This window comes from Octopus bimaculoides, chromosome 2 (genome assembly GCF_046866305.1).
Source record: "Octopus bimaculoides isolate indiv1 chromosome 2, ASM4686630v1, whole genome shotgun sequence".
Taxonomy (NCBI): domain Eukaryota; kingdom Metazoa; phylum Mollusca; class Cephalopoda; order Octopoda; family Octopodidae; genus Octopus; species Octopus bimaculoides.
In genome coordinates this window covers 131,174,297-131,195,597 of record NC_142929.1, presented here as the reverse complement: position 1 = coordinate 131,195,597, position 21,301 = coordinate 131,174,297, and the positions used below count along the sequence as shown (strand labels likewise).

General features: G+C 33.5%; 1 protein-coding gene across 1 annotated transcript in view; it reads left to right on the top strand.

Moving 5' to 3' along the window:
- Positions 1-1,537: 1,537 nt before the first annotated feature.
- LOC106875941 (ATP-binding cassette sub-family A member 2) overlaps positions 1,538-21,301 on the top strand; it is a 146,709-nt gene continuing 126,945 nt past the window's right edge. The window contains exon 1 of the mRNA XM_014924268.3: positions 1,538-2,523. Within this exon, the coding sequence (XP_014779754.1) occupies positions 2,458-2,523 (66 nt within the window). The 5' untranslated portion in view covers positions 1,538-2,457. The remainder of the gene's footprint in view (positions 2,524-21,301) is intronic.

Here is a 21,301-nt window from a genome sequence, read left to right as displayed (position 1 = left end):
ATACCTGCAATTAAAGGTTAAGTGACTTTATCAATGACACAATACAATCTTCCAGCCTCTCAGTTAATTGTTCACCACACCTATACATTGACCAGTTGATCTGTGAAAATAGTATCATCATCACCATCATCATTGTTTTAATGTTCACTTTTCCATGCTCACAAGTTTCAGATGGAATTTGTTGAGGTGGATTTTCTATGGCTGGGTACCTATTTTGTTGCTAACCTTTACCTGTTTCCAAGTAAAGTAATATTTTCCCATGATCATGTATCTTTTCATAGAAGTCTGGAAGCAAAGACACCACTAATGTGATGGCCTACATCTAATATTAAAGCTCCATAGAACCTCTACATTAGATATACTTCAACTTATGGCTCACAAACATACTGTTTCTTCACTGCTTTTTCTATAACTCAATAGTTATGAAGTTCATTTCATAATCATGAGGCTCAAGGCTTGATCCTTGAACCTCATGATTGCATGGTACCTTGGACAAATGTCTTTTACGTTAGACTTCGATCAACCCAGAACTGCATGGAAGACTCCTCAGGTGGAGTGTATCAATAGCTCAAAGGCCCAGTCTTGTCACTTACTGTATTATGCTGATTCTGCTCAAGGATTAATTTAAGGATGTGACTTTCTTTGAAATACTCAGCCACTTAACTGCCAATTCAGTGAATATGTAGTTTTGGATAATTGAACAACAGAACGTTCATTATTGAAACAGACGAAGATCCATTTTACAACATCCTCTACTCTTCTGAACAAGCAGATTGCAAGTCATTTCCACCCAAGTCTACATTACATTCACGTTTCATCTTTTTTACTCTCTAATAGCGACTCACAGGCCCTAGAATTCACACTATTGTGGTCGTTTTTGTCTCGAATCACAACTCTCTGAAATTCTCTTCCTGCTCATATTTTTCTTACAAATGTCTCATAAGTTTAGGAGAGCCTGCCAAGGTGATGCACATCGCCCTTTACACCTGACTTAACCCAAGGAAAGTAACCATGATATATAATACTAATATCTACAAAATCTGTAGTTTCAAATACAACGAACAACAAATATAATCATTCTTGAGTATGTAAACATATACGTGTACAAGTAACTATAAATAAACATGTTTAACATCAAGGATAAAATTGAGCATAAATAAACATCAAGGCCTCCGCAAGTAAATTTGATTAAACGAGTTATTGTCTTTTCTTAAATACCCTATCCTTTTGGTTTTGGGATAATCAAAACACCTGATTCTAAATATTTCAACACATTATTTAAATTATTTACTTCTGATTTCTATTTATTTTTCTTTCTTTTCTTCTTTTCCTCCCCAACATACACACACACAATGGGGAAAAGAAGCTGATGTGTAAACATTTTCACGTGTGCAAAACTTGTTTATCTTTGATGAACACGTCATGTTGGCGGGTCTAAAGATGTTAGTGGTAGGGGAGAGAAACGGGATGATATAAGCCAATACACAAGCCGCAATTCGTCATGTGACTATTTTTGTATCCACCTACTTTGGTAAGCGTTTGATAGAAGGTGAATTGATGGTGCGGTGTGTTGTTGTGCAATATCTGTAACAACTGAACGAGGAGGCGACTGAAATTGCTGACTGACCGTCGCCTGCTCAAAGTAGACACAAAGTATCCAAACAAGATAAATCTCTCTTGTATTGCATTATATTATATCGAAGTTGCAGTCAAATATCTGAATAAGTGTCCAAATGTATGGAACATTTTAACATAGAGATGGAAGAACTATCTTGGCATGGGAAGTGACTGTTCAACAGCTTCAATGAAACCCCAACATTCATTTCTTTCCCCTTAAATCCTCACTATTATTTATTGTTGTTGTGTCATTTATTTATCCCGAAATTAGTTTCTTTATTGATCCCATTAACAACAATTTCCTTCTGAGTATATGTTTGAGAAGGCTTGATATAAAAACAGTATTCTTTACGTTTTTTTTCCTGCTCGTATAAAATTTATTTACTTCATAAATTTTCGTCAAATTTGACTAATACCCAGGAAGAAAGCAACCAAAATATAGTTAATGTAACTATATGACTAACTAAATGTAATAGGAAAACTTGGACTATTATCTTAGACATTTGCTATCCTCTCTTTTATAGAATTATCCAGTTGCGCACTTATCACGAAGGATTGCAAGATTCAGATTTTACTCCGAAACTAGTTACACCTGTAATTACTAAAATCTTTGCACTGTACCTCACTTTATTTATATTCTCCTTTTTGCCTTAAGGATACATGAATGCTCTAAGAATGGAACACCTGGTCTCATTATTCTCACTGGTTGTGACGTTATCTACCGTCTTCTTCTCTTCAGCCATCCTTCTTGTAGCATAACAATATACCTCTATTTCATATCGAACTAAGCCAGCCGTGTCCTTTCTCTTATTGAGCAAGATAAACCATATTTGCATCAGTATGGGCTTTTTACATCAACTTCGTTTGCTACTTTGGAAAAACTTTACTCTGAAGAAGCGTTCACCGGTGAGTAAACTAGTTTCTTTTAATATCCAGTCTGGTTTATTTAATATTATATATATATATATATATATATATATATATATATATATTGCCCTTTGAATTCTTTAAAACAGTGTCATATATTCTCCCTTTCAGCATTTATATATAATTTTTTGGGAGCTGTTTGTTTTATTCCTTATACTCTGGTCTTGTTTAAAATTTCACCCAGAAAATGTTTCATTCAAAAAAGAAAAAAAAAATGATGTTTAATATACTCTAATTGTTGTTTTTCCTTCTGTTTTTCAATTGCCCACGTTAGTCTAATATTCTTAGCATAAAAACAAAAGGTAGTCTTTCTTCCTAACCTTAGCGGAATTGTCATTGAACTCACTGACAGGTTTAGATTGTTCAGTGTTTGTATTAAATAATGCCACGCAAAATGTTTTTTAGATCAATATTGTTTATTAGTAATAATAATAATAATGAAACTTCTCTAACCTAAATAATATATTCGTTCGTAAATCACTAAATTGTAGGATATATATTAAACGGCGGATTATTTATGAATGAATGGCCTGTTATTTTTATTATTTACGTAGGAATAGTATTTTTTCTTTCTTTCTACATGTTTACTCTCTCAACTGCAGAATATAATCGTATTAAAGATTATATTGTTCATCATATCTCTGTTTTTGACATTTTGTTCATGATAATGTCAAGTACACCAGAATCTCGATCAAATCAATTTTTATAATCGAAGTTGATTTGATGCAAAACCGAAACTCTCTCTTCAAAACATCTGAATGTTGAATCTAATAAAACAAAATGAACTTATTGTTTTGTTTCTTTTTCATTTTTAATAGCTACCAACTACAATTTCTCCTTGTTACCATAACATAAGCTTCATTCAGTGGACTGCTGTATTCTAAAACATACAATAAAATCTAACAACACTCAACAGTTGGCCAAATCTAAACAATTCTTACATATTGTATCCTGGACTTCCAATTTCAATACATGCGATGATTTCCTCCTGTACAAGTTTTGAGGCATGAACGCCACGACATTTCATTCATTTTTTATAAAATCTAAGAGTTATTGACTATGCAAGCTATCATCTATAGTATCAACGTTGTCCGCGTGGTAAATAAGGGGGAAACATTCGTATTGTCGTTATTTATTATATAATATTGTCATCCTGAATGTCCAGAGACCAATAAGTAAATCCTAATCACTGAAACCAACAACACCTGCTATGAGGTTGATTCAGTTGACCATACCTCTCAATATGTGGCCATCTACCAGTAATAAGATTGTTGTTGATAAAAACCTCAAGCTACATCTTGTTTTTATTCCTCTTTAATAACAGCTGACACAAAGCTTTTAGAAAAAATCTTTTAGTACATGTTAAAACGAAAGCAAGGATAATAAAAAGCAGTAATATTTTAAAGTACCCCAAAATTAATCCCAAACAACTGTACAAAAGGGAAAATAAACCGATACGTATATTTGTTTTGATGATGAGTTATTAAATGTTTGCGATAAATAACATTTCCTAAACATTGCAATCATTCAAACCGTTAGAAAATTGAGGTAACTGCTGTTCGGCAATGGTGTATGCACGTGTGTGTGTATATATGTGTTTATATAATATAGTTGTTAGTTTAGCCACATTGAGTGATTAGTGTATGTTATGTTAGAGTAGAAATTATTAAACTCTCGTTCAGCATAGGTTAGCTGTGAAGCGGCCTACATACACACATTGCTCTGGAGGTATTTAAATATTGTAGCTTTGTTTATTAATGATGACTGAACAGGTCTAATAAAGAAAACCTGTTTAGTTTCATAGCATCAGTTTGAGAATATACGACTTAAAACATGTTTATTTATATGACTTGAAACAATTATTTTTAAAATTTATATTTACGCAATTTAATTATTTGAAAATCGGAATAATCTGAGTTTTTTCTTTTCTTTTCTTTTGCGTGAGATGTATTTTAGGATTAAAAAATTGTTTCGATCTGAGCTTTTTATTTCCTAAGACACAAACGTATTTTTCTAAAGGATGTGCAGAGAATTAAATCAATCCTACATTTCTTTTACATATGTTCTGGTTATTTCAGTTTATTATTGTTATTTCACATCTATCTTTGCTGTTGTTTAACATATCTGGTCTAATAAATGGCTTTTGTTCTTAATGTTTATCAGGTATGCTATGTCGTACTATTTGTAGAACTCATTTAAGCAATTTCTTCAGTAGCTTCCCGTTATCAACATAAGGAACATTTCTTTTAATTTTACCTCATCAGTTTATATATAAAGTGGTTTCTTTGCTTCAGTTCTTTTAATTTAGCGTCTGATTGTATAGCTCACCTTGATATCTTGAAAATAGTAAACTAAAATATTGTTTGACCATTTAATTCCTAAACGTGTCTTTGAAAATAAACTTAGACGTTTATCGTCTTCATAATTGTAAAATGCGCCAGTTATATATATTCTTAAATTTCTACGAAGACTAGGTTGATTGGTAATTTTGCTACTTTGGAAACAAATCTATTTGCTGTCATTTACACTTGAGTTGACCCCTCCTAACATTAATTTTTAGGTGAATGACATTGAAATGGGCAGTTGAATTCATATTGACCGTATGAAAATCGAACAAGATAATTTATTAGTTTAGTATGATCAACACCTTTTGTAAGTTAAAGAAAGGGATCTCGCCATTTTATTCCTTCCTTTTAGCATGTTGAGTGAAAGTAAATTTTAAGGTTAAAGGGACGAAAGGACCGAGTGCTTAGAAGTATTGGAATAGCTGTTCATGGGTTTGGAGTTCGAATTCACTACAAGTATTTCATTGTGTTTCTAGCTTAGAAAAATTTTCTTTCGCTTTTGTTTTACACCAGTTTACTTAGATGTTGGAGACCTGAACATCTGGAAGTAATGCAAACCATGTTCTTAATCAGAATGATTATTTCTCATCTACCTAACATGAAACCAGAATTTCCCACTAGCCGTGAGACATGCATACATTTACATTTATCTTTTTCTATTGACAAATACAAAAATAGTATGTAATGCTGGGAGATTGCTTCGAGTTACTAAAAAAATCAATGTTTCATGTCATGATTTCCTTCAATTGGATATGACATGCTCATTTTACATTAAGACAGAAGTAAATAATTTTAGATAATTTTGCTAAAGATTTATTGGATTATTTCCTTTCATCTTGTTACATTCAATGATTTTTCTTCAAAAGATATTGACATCTAGTTGATTTATTTGAAAGTTATTGAGTTTAATTACTTGGATCTTTATACACTGTTGTGAACAGTTTTGCCTTTTCTTTGATGTTTCTTTTAAAGATTCCAATATCTAAGTCTTATCACTACATCTAAGACTCAAAGCTTGTCTTGTTCATTGGTTATTGCTTCATATCCTGTTGCTAGCAGTATAGAATCTTTGATCAAGCCCCTTGCCTCTAAATCGACTAGCTCACTAAGTATTAATAGATATTTTTGTATGCTACAACTTATTGTAAATGGCTGGAACATTTGATGTTATCCTTCATAAGCTTAGTTGAACTTTTTGAGTGCAAATATTCACAACTTTCTTTGAGTCATCTGAGTTCCACTAAAATCACTTGCTAGGGGTTCATTGCTAAAACAAAGTATTTAGGGATGGTCTTGATAGCCTATTCATTATGGAAGCAGACATTTACCACCATCTGCATATTTGTGTTTTCAATTCAACTAGTAATTGAATTGACAAAATGCTGGTGTCATGGGATGTCATCCTGAGTGTGAGTCAGATTGATGTAACAGTCAATTGGGAAAACAACTAAGTATCTTGTTTATTAGTACATGAAAGAAAGTTTGCTATATACTCTTATTGTTTAGACCCAAATAATCTCTGATCAGATGTACCTACAGTGAAAGACATTCCAGTCATGACCATCTCATCCTTTTATCAGGCTACGATGTATCTCAGGCTGCATTATCCATTGTTGTTTACAACTTTCAAGATTTATCACAAGGTTTGAAGGATTATTTTTAGCTGGGTAGGCAAACACATTGAGAGTCTCTTGTTGGCTTGTTACACACACACACACACACACACACACACACACAGCTATGAACATTGCTTTGTGCAGAGGCTTCACCAAGGGAAGTATCCAGAATTATAGTGGAAATGTGAATCTGTTTATCTTTTGTCAATATTTAAAATATGGATACAATGGTTATTGCACAGGGGAGGCACTGTTTACTGATAAAGAAAACTATTAGAATATTAGCTTTAGGAACAATAAAACCAGAAAATTTGTCTCAGTTAAATGTTGAGAAAACTCTGTGTGTATATATATATATATATATATATATATATATGTATATATAGGTAAAGTAAAATTTAGAGGTAATACTTGACAATTGTAAGCACCTGTGTATGCCAGCTCGTGGTTGAGGTGAAAGAATAAATTGTAAATCCAAAAAATAACAGCAAAAATACAAAGGATTCTGTGGTACACGTGTACCGCAGAATCCTTTGTATTTTTGCTGCTAGTTTTTTGGATTTACAATTTATATATATATATATATATATATATCTGTAGTAATAACAATAATAATCCTCGGATGCAATTTATGAATATTTTAGTACATTGCTACCTGTGTTTCACAAATTTCTTAAGATCATAGTCTGTATTCCTGAGATGATTGCAGTGTAATCTGACCCCCCCCCCCCCCACCGAAACTGGTATAACCAGTTGGTATCATTAGGTTGTAGCATGCATAATGGAATAGGAACTTTTATGTACATACTCAAAACGTTTCCCATAAACGAACTTAAAGGATATATGTCATTTGTCCATCTATTATTTGAAATATATATTTCAAATAGACATAATTAAGCAGTCCATGGTAGTCTTTCATAAATGAGTAGAAATCCAGATATAATCAAAAATACAATTAAGAAAGAAGAAAATTCAAAGTAGATTTTTTGACAGCTGTTTTAAGGATTTGGTGGCAAATCGATGCAGTAATGTGCATTACGTATACATAGACATACTAAATTGGTGTTAACAAATAAAATGTCAATTTTTTATAATTGTAGATATATTGTGACAATTTTCCCCATATATTCTGAATCTCATTCTAAGTTGTGCTGCTTTTAATTTTTTTAGCATGTGGCTATACTAATTAGTCAATTGTGAAAGCTACATTCTAATTGTGAAATTTACATTGTAATTAACTGAATAAAGACTAAATATTTAATACACATCAGCAAATGCCTTATGAATTTTGAGTGAGATTTTGAGTTAATGATGAATATTTTCCCAGTAAGTCTGTTTTTGTAATCAAGTGAAATAATCTTACTCTGTACTATGCTAGTACAATGTAGAATTTCCTTTCTGAAAAGATTTGTTGTTCCACACTAGTAAGTGTTTTCTCTGGGTAAGAAGCAGATGTTCTAGCAGATCAGTTTGTAAATATGCCACTCAGATTATGACATTTACGACAGACATCTGTGGGTAATAAGGTGTCTGCTGGATTGGAGACCATTAGAGTATTTTGATTTCACAGCCTTCTGCTTTCTAGGTTTTGTTGATCGTCACTAATGTACATTTTATAGAATTGCTTTCAAATGAAATGCTTCAACTAGTTGATCTGACACTGATCAAAATGTCAGAGAGACTTGTTACAGCCATGTTTATGTGTTGTGCAATTGAGAAGCTTGCTTCCCAACTATGTGGTTTTGGGTTCAGTCCCACTGTGTGACACATTGAGCAGGAGTCTTCTATAGCCTGAAGACAGCTAAAAGAAATTTGTGTGTGTGAGAGTATGTACTCGTGTCTAAACATCACATAATGGTTGTAAATGAGCATAATCACCATACATGTGAACAATGTGTGGTAACTACAGAGGTATTGCTCTACTATCAGCTGCTGGCAAGGTTCTGGCAAATATTCTTCAGTCTCATGTTTGGTCCCAGCATGGCATCGCAAGGCAAACAAAAGTTGCTGTATACCGTGCATGTGTACTAACATTGCTCCTCTACTCATATGAGACATGGAATCTGTACAAACGTCAAGTAAGGGTCCTTGAACGCTTTCATCAGAGATGTCTCAGACACATTCTCAATGTTGGCTGGACCTCAAAAATTCCAGACACACAGGTCCTGGGGACAGCTGATATCTTGAGTATTGAGGCAATGGTGCACAAGCACCGGTTACGTTGGACTGGACACCTTATTAGAATGAAGGATAGCAGGATTCCTAAGCAGATGCTATATGGAGAACTTGTAAATGGAAGGAGACTCGGACAGAAACCAAGGCTGCGATTTAAGGACTGTGTCAAGTCCTCATTAAAGACCTGTGATATGCAGGACACAGACTGGGAGAACAATGCCTGTCATCTCCACAGATGGAGGAAGCAGGTTAAGGAGGGGATCGACACTTTTGAGAGAGCACGTATCCAGCATAAAAATCTTAAGCGAGCTGCGCAAAGGCGCACAGCTCGTATAGTGAATGGGGAAAGCTTGGTCTGCAATGTTTGCAGTCGTGTATGCTTGTCAAGAGCAGGACTCATTAGCCACCAACGGAGCCGCAAATGCAAAATATAAGTTAGTCCTAGAGCGCACAATGTTCCTGAAGGTCGGCAATGGTTTTCCTCGGTCACGAGTGGACGGCCATCATATATATATAGATATATATATATATATATACACACACACACATATATATATGTACACGTGTGTACATACACACACACACACACACACACACACACACACGTGCCTATGCAGACACACACATATATATACACATAAAAGAAGCACACTATAAATACTGAATATTTTTACCTATTGATTTCTTTTTAGAAAATTAGTAAATATATAATATATCATCATTTAACATTAGCTTTCCATGCTGGCATGGGTTGGACAGTTTGACATGAGCTGCAAGCCAGAGGGCTACATCAAGCTTTACTATCTACTTTGGCATGATTTCTATGGCTGGATACCCTTCTTAATGCCAATTACTTCAGAGTATACTGAGTGCTTTTTATGTGACACCAGCAAAGTCACTTAGTAACTTGCAAGACAAAGTCCCCTCGGGTGACTGGGGATTAGTATTGAGAGAGGTGGCTTTATTCATTGTGAGAGGATAGAGTATGGTAGAGGGACCAAGACAGGTGTCTTGCAGTAGAAGACATACATGGCTACCCTAGTTTGAAAAAGAGTCAGGTGTGAGATATGTAACCCGTTTCATATGATCACAAGTAATTTTAAAGTTGCAAAAAACAAACCTTGTTCCATTCAAGAAACTCAAAATATTCCTTTATTTAAAATAGTTCAAATACTTGAAGTTTACAGATATTCATAATGGCAACATATGGTTAGTTTATACTGAATTCAATGTTTTCAAACAGTTAATTTAAATTTCCATTAAAAACTAACAGCTACTTTTCTTTTCAGTTTTGCTATTGTTTTACAACATGCTTGTTTTATTTAGCTTAAAGGCATATTATTTAATGAAGTGTTTCTCAACTAGAATTAAATATTGTCTGACATGAATTGCTGTTAATAAGATTATTTTTCAGACTATTACCCTTATCTCTAAATACTAGATGGATACTAATAGTTATAATCTTAGAATTAAGTATTTTTGACCTTAATTCTATTGTTTCCAGCTAGTTAAAACAAGTCAAGTTGGGGTTTTTTTTTACCTACTAAAAATTCTGATTTTAAAAATTTCTCATAGCACTACTCTTTTTAAATTTTGCCCGACAAAATACGACAGATTAAAATTAGAATTTTAATGGTATTTAAGTTTCTTATGCTGCTAGTTTCTTTGACAAATTAAATAGTCTCAATGACCTCTACTTCAAAGAGGTGAGAAAGAAAATTATATTAACAAAAGAAAAATTTTATTGATTCCTAAATTTCAATCTATAATTTATGATTCTCAGAAACCTATTAAATGTGAAATCATTCTTTTTTATTTAGTTTATTTCAACCAGTGTGTGTGTGTGTGTGTGTGTGTCAAGTATACTATAAAATATCTTTTTTATGTTCATGTTTCAATGCTAGCATGGGTTGTGATCTGATTGGTTTTATTCAGATTTATTGCCCTCCTTTCTGGGCTGAGAACCACACATTGGTTGATCTAGAGTGTACGTTATTCTATCACTGACACTTTATTCAATAAATAAATCCTAGAATATATGGTATTTGTCATTACTATTTAATCATAGATATCAGTTTAAAGGCCGAAATGCAATGCGGCAGAAGTGCAAACAATATTAGTAATCTGCACTGCACTTCCTGTTTGGCTACTTTGGGTTGTTAAATAAGGAAATATTGTTAGATAATTCTGTTTCCGTGAAAAATTTAATAAAGCAATAGAAAATATTCAAATTTTGAAGCATCTGTATTTAACTGAAGTTTATATTTGTATAGTTTAATCCAGTAACCAGGAAAACATTTTTAAAAGGAAACAACTTATATATATATATATATATATATATATATATATATATATATATATATATATGTATGTATATATATATATAATGTTGTACTTGGGGATGGTCATATTGCCAGTTTAGCCAATTATAATATATATATATATTATAATGGGGGAGAGCAGATTCACACATCTCCAGATTTATGGTTTTCTACAAACGATATACCATATTTTAACGTGTATAAGGAACCCTTTTTTGTCAAAAATTAGGTTTAAAAAATATGGGAGTTTCTTATACATGGATAGTATTATAATCCCTTACATAACCTTTTTCCAAATTTCAAACCCCAAAAATTAGTGGGTACGATATATATATATATATATATATATATATATATATATATATATATATATATACATATACATACATACATAATGACAGGTGGTTAAGAAGTTCTCTTTGCAAGCTCATTGTTATTGGTTCAGTCCTACTAAACTGTGTCTTGGGCAAATGTTTTGTATGTAGCTCAAGGGCATCCAATGCTTATAAGTGAATTTGGTGCATGGAATTGTGGGAAGCTCATTGTATGTGTGAATGTTGGCATTCCTTGGCTCCACTTGAGTAAAATTGTGAATAATGTTTTACATTCCTTGTTGATACAATTAGTTGTTCTCTGCTTTAAAGACCCATGGAATATAAAATCCCTTACTTGAAAAACAGGTAAGGATTTGCAACAAGAATAGTACCTGGCAGCAAATTCTGCCTCAAAAGTCCCTTCCCAACTCATTTCTGTATAGATTAGATGGGAGGTACATTTGAGGCAGGGCATTAAATGAACAATATTAAATGACTGATGTGAGTGTTGTAAAGTAACTTGGCCAGTTAAATTTGCAAATTGATTTCTGTTCTTATTCGCTTTCGCACTATCATTAATGCTTCTGGGAAAGTTATAAACATTGCACACTCATTTCTGACTCTTTTAAATTTGTAGACTTCAGTACCATATTGAACATTTTGTTTTTTTAGCATTTCATTGAAATTGAACTTTTTTTTTTTTTTTTTTTGGCGACTTAATCAAAAAGAAAGTATAATCCTAAATTGATTTCCAAAAAAGTTGAGGATGCAATGAGTAATAAAGGTGTTTGTAGGAAGTATTTTATTTTCTTTATTAATAGGTGCATTAATCAAAATTTTAGTTAAATTTCTATTCTGAATGTAAAGTAATTTTGCTGGAGAAAAAAATCCAAATTATAATATCTTGTACTATTTAGTATCCATCCTTATTTTGCATCTGCTTTCCATGCTAGCATGGGTTGGATGGTTTTACAGGATTCAACAGATAAGACGATCATGTCCAGCACCAACATAATCTTCTTTTATTGAGTGGGAAGTGCAGTGCCTATGACTCTTTACAGGGCTCTGAGACTTGTGGGAAGGAGGTGGGAAGGTGTCCTCAAGCCAAAGGATTAGGTGTTGGTGTTAATCTGAGTGATGGATTAAGTTAACCTCCCAAGTAGGCCACAGTTGGATTTTAACTCGGAGTGCAAACATTCAAAACAAATTTTAGTGGGGCATGAGTTTGATTTTTGCCATTTAATCACTGTTGATAGTACTTTGTAGGCTGTGTGTGAAGGTGAGGTACCCGTACCGGAGCCACGCCTGAGACACCAGTGCTGGTGCCACGTCTGAGGCACCCATGCCCGTGCCTCGTATAAGGCACCTAGCACACTCTGTAAAGTGGCTGGCATTAGGGAAAGGCATCCAGTCATAGAAACTATGCTAAAAGCAGACAACTGGAGCCTGGACAGCTCTTCAGCTGGCCAGCTTCTGTCAAACTGTCCAACCCATGCTTGCATGGAAAACATATTAAATGATGATTATGAGTGTTACTTTATAAATAGTTACTGTGGATAAAATCTAAATATTGAGCATTATTATCTGGAAAGCTCATAAAAACAACCTGCAAAAATACCGAGTTATTGATCAGATGAGTGCTATGACATTAGAAACCTAGATAACTGCTAACTCATCATTTGGAACTGGAAATATATTTCCCATTTGTAATGTAACAGCTGGTTGTCAATAGTATTCAGATAATGGTGTTGAAAAGCAAACAGTTCATATCTCATAACTATTGCCTCAACTATGCTGTCAACATGCAAACTTTTGCTAGTTTACTCATACCATCTATAAATTGATTACAACTCAGGCATAGGTTGAGTTCATTGCTAACAGCAGGTCTTTGAGTTCAAATCCTTTTATGAGCTAAAGAAGGCAGTTGGAAGACACTCCAGTTTTCAGTTTCAGACCATTCTCCAGTTGTCTCAATCAACTTTTGTTAAAATCACCCAGAACAGGCATAAATTATCAGGGGATTTTCTTAATCAACTTTCAAGGGTTCTATTATGATTTATTGTTCTTATAACAGGGCTTAGAACTTGGTATATGGTATTTAAGTCTACCTACAAATCATATCCACTGTTTCTGACAAGAATCTTTATATATATATATATATAATCATCATTTTAATATTCACTTTTCCTTACTTGCTTAGGTTGAACAGTTTGAGATTTTCTATAATTGAATGCTATTCCTATCACCAACCATCACGATTCCAAACAAGGTGATATTTTACCATAGCCAAACCTATTTTCATAGAATATGGGAAATGTGTCACTCATGTACAACTATCAATGTCAAGACAAGGAGACAAACACACTTATCTGGATATACATACACAACAGGATTCTTTCAGTTTCTATCTACCAGATTTGCTCTCAAGGCTTTGGTCAAGGCTTAGAGTAAACACTTGCCTGACCTGCTACACAGTGAGACTGAACCCAAAACCATGTGGTTGGGAAAAATAGATTTCTTAACCGACACAGCCATGCCTGCACCTGTGTGTGTGTGTGTGTGTGTGTGTGTGTGTGTGTGTGTGTGTGTGTGTGTGTGTGTGTGTGTGCATATACAGGGTGTTCAGACTAAATATGATTTTTATGTCATGCTGCCTCACATCTTTGGACAAGACCTTAAGCTCAATTCAGACAGCTATTTGAAGCTGTTGGAGACTGTGATCAAACCCTGTTTGGAGATGGTTGCTGCTAGAAGGCTACATGTGTAGTAGCAGGATTTGGCTCCTTGCCAACCTCTGGAAAGAGTCAGAACTAGTTGTTGAATTTCTATGGCTTCACCAGCCCCTATTTCTGACTTCCTAATTCATTAAGGTTACACACGTCTGAGGAATACTCAGTCACTCATGCTAATTCAATTGATTGAACAACTGAACACTCATGACTAGAATTTCTAAGAGATTCTGTAGATCGTTTGCTCAGTATTAGTCTTATATCTGCACTTGTATGCACTGTTCTGGGCAGTCAAATGATTAGTAGCATTGAAATTTATAGCTTATGTATAATTTATCAATATGAATAAGTCTATATCCAATAGTTCACAAATGGAAAAAAAAAGTGACAAAAATCTGATGCACCATTTATCGCATGAATTTTTTTTTTATAGAAAAATAATGGTTGTTGCATTTTATCTTGTCAGTAGCACTGATTCTTACTTTTAACATAGTTCTCTTAACTGAAAGCAAATTGGACCGTAATAAATATTTAAAACATGTAGTTTAATTTTTCTTTCTCTTCTTCAAGGTTAATTGATACTAACAAGGAAACTTCTAGATCAGTGGTTCCCAATCTGTGGTCCGCAGACCCCTGGTCGACTTCAAAGGTAGTACTGGGGGTCCATCAGCATGTTAAGCTGACAGACCTTTCAATATCCTGGGGTCCATGGGAAGGCTCATTTAAATAAAAGGGGTCCTTAGTAGTGAAGAGGTTGGGAACCACTGTTCTAGGTGATGATATCATATATGATTTTTAGATTACCTTATCTCAGAAATTTCTAAACTAAATATGAATCATTCATCTGGTAATGACGCCACAAAATGGTATTTGTTTTATCAACTAAGATCAAAAACTGAATCAGAAATTAAGGGTATAGTTTTCTTCAGTTAGTAATATATTGAACTATTAATTGAAACTACTTATTTCTAGATTTTTTTTGATGAAATGATTGTCTCGTCTTTCATCATCCTATAGGTATATTTAGAATAATGTCAATTCCATCCTATTAATACTCTTTTGTGAATGAAGTGCATTGTTTGTTAATGGACTGAATTATGAAATCTGCAAGTAGAAGCTTTATATCATATGTCATAACATTTATATAGATGTTGTATCTATTACATTTTCCTTTAGATAATGCTTTTCCATAAGATAAAAAAAAAATGTATTTACTACGAAATGTATTTCGTTTCATGAACTCACTTCTGAAAAAGTAATATTATAGGCTTTTAAATGAAATGTCTTTTCTTTTTTCTTTTCTTTTCTTGGTTCTCACAAAAACATATTTTTGCATCTAATACATTTTATTTATAACTTTCTGCTGAAACCAAATAAAGTTCTTTTCAATAAAAATGTGATTTACAAGTTGATATTTGTTCTTTAGCCTCCAGTCAATTTTGATTGAGCAGATCTGTAATCAGTCATTCCAGCAGTGAAGATCCTGTCTTTTCATTGGGCACAGTGGTCTCAGGAGCAGATCCAACAACTCTTTTATTTTTGGTTAGATGGGAAGTGTGGTTTAAAAGAGATATGGTTGGTATTTCTAGCAGGTTGAACAAGCCCATAAGAGCTTCAACATAGACAACTACAATTTTATAGAGTCAATGTACAGTAGAAATTTTCTTAGTTTGACACCAATGTTTTGAGGAACCAAATAGTAGGAGATAGAATTGGTACTGCCAGACAATAATGTCTTTTATTTCTTTTGATCCCTTATCTTTTGAGTTTCTTTATCTTTGAGTTTATCTTCAGGAATGTCTTAGGCTGTCTTACATTTTGTTGCCGTTGATTAAGTATATACCAGTGAAGTAATAGCATTGATTAAATCTGAGGCACTTCCCTCCTTCACTATGTTTATGACCATGATATGAAGTTAGAAATTAATATTGTAATGAACTATTGTAGACAGATCTCTCATGTTTTATTTATTCTAATTTATTTTCTTTCTTAAATTCATGTCACAGACATTTCCTATAACAGCATATCACACTCTTTTCATTAATATTTCATCATTTGCCATCATTATAACATTTGTATGCTGTCACATACTAGTCAAGTCTGGCAGTATTGCATATTGCTACTTGTTTCAGTATTTATAGAGTATTGAAATATTTTTCCATGGATACAATTTATTGAGAGGAATTGTATAAGTAATTTCTAAATTTGAAATTCTAATGCACATGCATGCACACTTATGAACATCTGCAGCTGATTAATGCTGAAAATATATTATTTTTTTGATATCTAACTTGTGTAGTATTTTAATTGCAAGTAATACTTCATTATTGGTATCCAAAAAGAAACTTAGTTGGCATCTACACAAGATTATTCTGAAATCCGTAGTCCTTAACACCATTGTTTCATTTCTATATTGGCATAGAGAAAGAGGGGTCCACATTAGAGTATCTATTTAATCAACCCTGTCTTGTTTAGTCATGTCCGTATTAACCAATAAACATAATTTTTGTAATTACTTCATTCTAATTCTTCCTTATTACATTTCCTACTAATCTCTACTAAAATTCATTAATTAATTTTGCTCTGATTCTAACCATACTTCAAGATTTCCTAATATTGATAGGAATCCAATAGAATAAATCCCTCTAATCCAAGCTATTCTGAATGTGCCTCATTAGCATTGGAAGTGTCAAAATTAAACTTATCAAAACTGAAAATCTTGTATTCACTTTAACGTCTAAAAAGATGTGATTAACTTGTATATATTATTAATACAGTCTTGCACTAAAAAGCTTTAGGTATCATCTTTTAAAATTGCTTTATTCATATAAAGGTGTGGCTGTGTGATAAGAAGCTTGTTTCCCAACTATATGGTTCTGGGTTCAGTCACACATTGGGCACATGTCTTCTATAGCCTCAGGCCAACCAAAGCCTTTTGAGTGGATTTGGTAGACAGAAACTGAAAGAAGCTCATAATATATATGTGTGTGTGTGTGTATTTGTATCTGTGTTTGTCTCTCCCACCATTTGATAACTAGTGTTGGTGTGCTTAAGCACTTGTAACTTAGTGGTTTGGCAAAAGACATTGATAGAATAAGTACTAGACTTAAAAGAATATGTACTGGGGTTGATTTGTTCAACTAAAAATGTTTCAAAGTGGTGCCCCAGCATGCCTACAGTCAAATGATTGAAATGCTTAAAAGATAAGGTGTTAGTGTATCTGATGGCATAAAAGACACACAAGCAATTTCAGCGGCACATATTCAGGAAAATGCATTAAAGCATGCAATATTTAAAGCAGTTCTGCATTACTGACCCAGGGTGTTTTTTTTTTTTTTTTCCTTTTTTAGTATAATGAAATCGAATGCACCCCATAGTGCAGAAGAAACTTCATCAGGTGATATAATAGGCTTCTGAGTTATAAGATTTACATTTCACTCATAGGTGTAGCTGGATGATGTTGGTAGTATTGGTGTATTGGTAGTAGTTGGTTCTCAAATTCATTGATGGAGCAGAATAACAGTGGTGTCTATTCAGAACTCAACAAGCAAGAAGTACATATATAGACCTGTACTTTAAGAACTTAAGCCAAATAATGCTTGTAAATTTTCTGAACTGTTATCAATGGAATTCATTTCAATGGTTGTTGCTGAATCTAAACAGCAATTGTTTTAGAAACTCAGCTTCCAGACAGTTGTATTTTCAAGTGTATGACTTTCTGAAATCTGACCACAATATAGCTGAGCTACTTATCCTTTAGTGTGTCACAGCTTAATCACTCTTGTCACCATTTGTGTCTCCTAAGTCTGTTGAATCTGGATTTTTAAATTCTGCTGAAGCTGACATTTTTGGATTTAAAGAATGACAAGTGTCTTCTTGAACTGCAGTAGCTCTCTTTCCAATAAATTATGTATTGATCTGTATGAAATAATCAACAGGTTGTTTATAAAAATCTTTGTTTAAAAAATAACATCTGCGCACACAGCAGCTGGACACATTAAAGGAAAAAAGAAAAAGAAAAACTTGAAGTGCTTTATTACTACTGAAAATAAGCAAGCATTGTTATCACATCACATTACATTATTAAATATTTTTACTATGAGGTCATTTTAGTTTCCAATCTCAAATATTCTTTAGCTTATTTCATCTTTAAAAAGCACTTGTATTTTATGTGGGTGGTTTGCATTGAGATGGCAAGAAGTAAGGAGTTGAGCTTTGATTGGTAATAATAATAATTAACTTACTTAGATGCACTACAACTCATCAGAAAAGTAGCCCAAAGTGCATGAACAGCATATAGAATAATGCACAGGAAGTGAACAGTGAATGACTCCTTTAAAAAATAAGGGAGGCAAGAGCATCATGTGTATTGTTGGCAAATTTTGTGAAGCATAGAAGTTTTGAAGGATGTAGTGTGCCAACAGTTAACAACTGATGCGTGTAGTGGATTCCATGTTTCAGCAATTCTGAGCATGGGAAAATGTTTCCAAGTGTCATGGGTGCTGTTATTTTTTGATTTTGTAAGCATGTCCATGAGTGTTAAGCATAAGGAATCCAAAAAGGTGCTCAGGGTTGTTGTTGGAAAGATGGCCGATAATCTTGTGAGTATTTACCAAGTCAGTTGTCAGATATTGGAGCTTTGTGTTCATACCCAGGGAAGCAAGATGTTCAGAGCATGGTGGGTTGTAGTTTCCAAGAAATTGATATGCTGTATATTCAATGTACTATAAAAACTAACATGGCTATGTACAAAGAATAAGACAAGTAAGTATCAATAGCTCATACTTATGTATAGGTGACATTTTTTGGATGTGGTAATGGAGATGGGAGAGCTGAGAGAGAACCTAAGATTTTGGCATCCTACTAAATTTTCAAACTGCACTCTACCCATCAAAAAAACAATTAAGTAGATAATATAATCACGATAAAACTATTAAGCTTGTACAACAAAAATATTGCAAAAATCTTTGATTGCAAAATGACAATATTTGATGACATTCTGAATTGTCACATCAAAAAAGTTCAAACAGAAACTCAGATCAAGATGTTTCTTATTCTTGCTAATGTTGAATTTGATAATAATTTTGACAACATATTCACATAGAACTGCATTTGTGCATGAATATTAATTACAGATCAGAGCCAAATAATTTAATAGTGTTGTGTAGATAACACTTCAATCTACTGTGAGTGCCAAAAGAATGCTTGAAGAATGCAACCTGGAAAGAATCAAGGATAAATTTTGCACTGCAGTTCTAATTATGCATTGAATATTAGAAAGTTATTCTCCTCTGCCCTCAAAATTGACCTCAGTAATCATTCTTTGACTACGGTTTCACCTGAATTTTTTTCTAAAACTTAGCCTTTCCTAAACCAGTGGGTAGTGTTGCAACCATCTACCTCATATGCCTATTGTAGTATATTAAAGTAAAGTGTAAGAGATAATAGGGGATGATATAAGCTAGAACAAGCTTAACTAGGAGAGAAAGTTGAAATAACCATGTTTGTTTTCAGTTGCTAAATAAAAGATGTGGGGGAAGGGGGAATCCTTGTATTTGATAAGATATGACTTCACTGCAGGGTAATAGATATGAAATAAGAAGCTAACACACAAAGCAACAAAATACATGCTTGTAGATAAGTGATACAAGAATGAGCTAGAGAAGGCTAGTCGATAAATTTCACTAAGAAAACAGTAAGTGTTGGGTTTAGCAATACTGGAGGTAAATGATGAATCTTAGCAAAGTTAATATACTGCTAGTCAACTGAAACATGACTGGGTCTACTGAGTGTATAGGAAGATCAGTGGAATGCAGAAAATCTTAATAGATGTTACTCAGAATAAGAAACAGGAAACAAAAGAAGATATAATATCCAAGGAAGATGTAATTTATGGTACTTATCCACTGATTCTTATTTAAAAGAGGTAGAATAATTGTACTACAGTTACAAATTAGTGAGGACTACCAGTGAAATACATTAAAATACTTCTGTGAAAGTAAAATCATGAACACACTATGAACTGACACATCCATAAAACTTTGCAAGGCTTTGGGCAACAACTGAGTTTACACTGGTCTGTCACCACCAGTGTTATCACATCAATACCACCTTTTGTTTTATTTTTATCTCCTTGATATCTGAAACAGGAGTATCATTTTACTACTAGACATATCAATATGTCAAGATGTATCAACTAGAAAATTTTTGGTGCGGTTTTATGCTAAATTAAGTTGTCTAGAAAGTTCCGAGTGTTTTTAAGCTAAGCTAAGCCTTTTAACTCTTCATTGAACACACCTGAAACGTAACACAGTTAAAACTTCGGTGTTGCTTGAAGTAGTAGTGCATCTCTTCTTTGTTCCTGACTAAAAATAGATTTAACTTTCATTCCAGTCACCCTTTATTGATATTTGAAATGAATAACCAAAACTTTCATATTTGTGTTGTAATGCTTTTTTTTTTTAAAAAAAGGAGAAAATGCTGCAAAGACTTGCAGAAACATTTGTGAAGTTTATGGTAATGATACTGTAGGTGAATCAACTGTTCAAAGGTGGTTTTCAAAATTTAAAGCTGGAGTGTTTAGCTTAGAAGATCCTATAGAGAATTGAGATGTCACTGTCGTAAGCCCCTTATCTCCGCAAGTTTTCAGTCTGTCTTGCTGCCTAAATGCTGGTCGTTTCACTCATCACACAGTGGAAAACCTTCAAAATTGGATGATGTTTTGAAGGCAAAAATCAAAGAAAACTCAAATATCACAACCAGAGAACTTGCAGAGGAGTTGGAAGTTTCTAAAAGTATAGCTTATGAACACCTAGTGAAGCTAGGGTACATTTTTTGCTATAGTATATAGGTCCCTTGCAAACTCTCAGAAAAGAATTGCTTGGACCGGTATTCCGTTTGTGATATGCTTTTGAAATGGAATGAAAGTGTTATGTCTCAAGCTACTGCTATCTAGCACCTTCGGATGATCGCTACACAACTGCTACTCAACACTCTATCACGGCCAGACTACCTCTATTTATTTGTCTTGGGAGATCCTATTTCTTCACCTGGGGGCGTCAACATAACAGAAAGCATACCTTTTTTGAAGCAACTTTTGATTGGAGATAAAAAATTGATTGTGTACTAAAACATAGTATGAAAAAGGTCCTGGAGTTTGCATAAGGATACCCCTGCACAGCAATCAAAGATGAATATCCATGCCAAAAAAGCTATGTTTGGTGGGATCATAAAGGCATTATTTATCGTGAGCTTCTC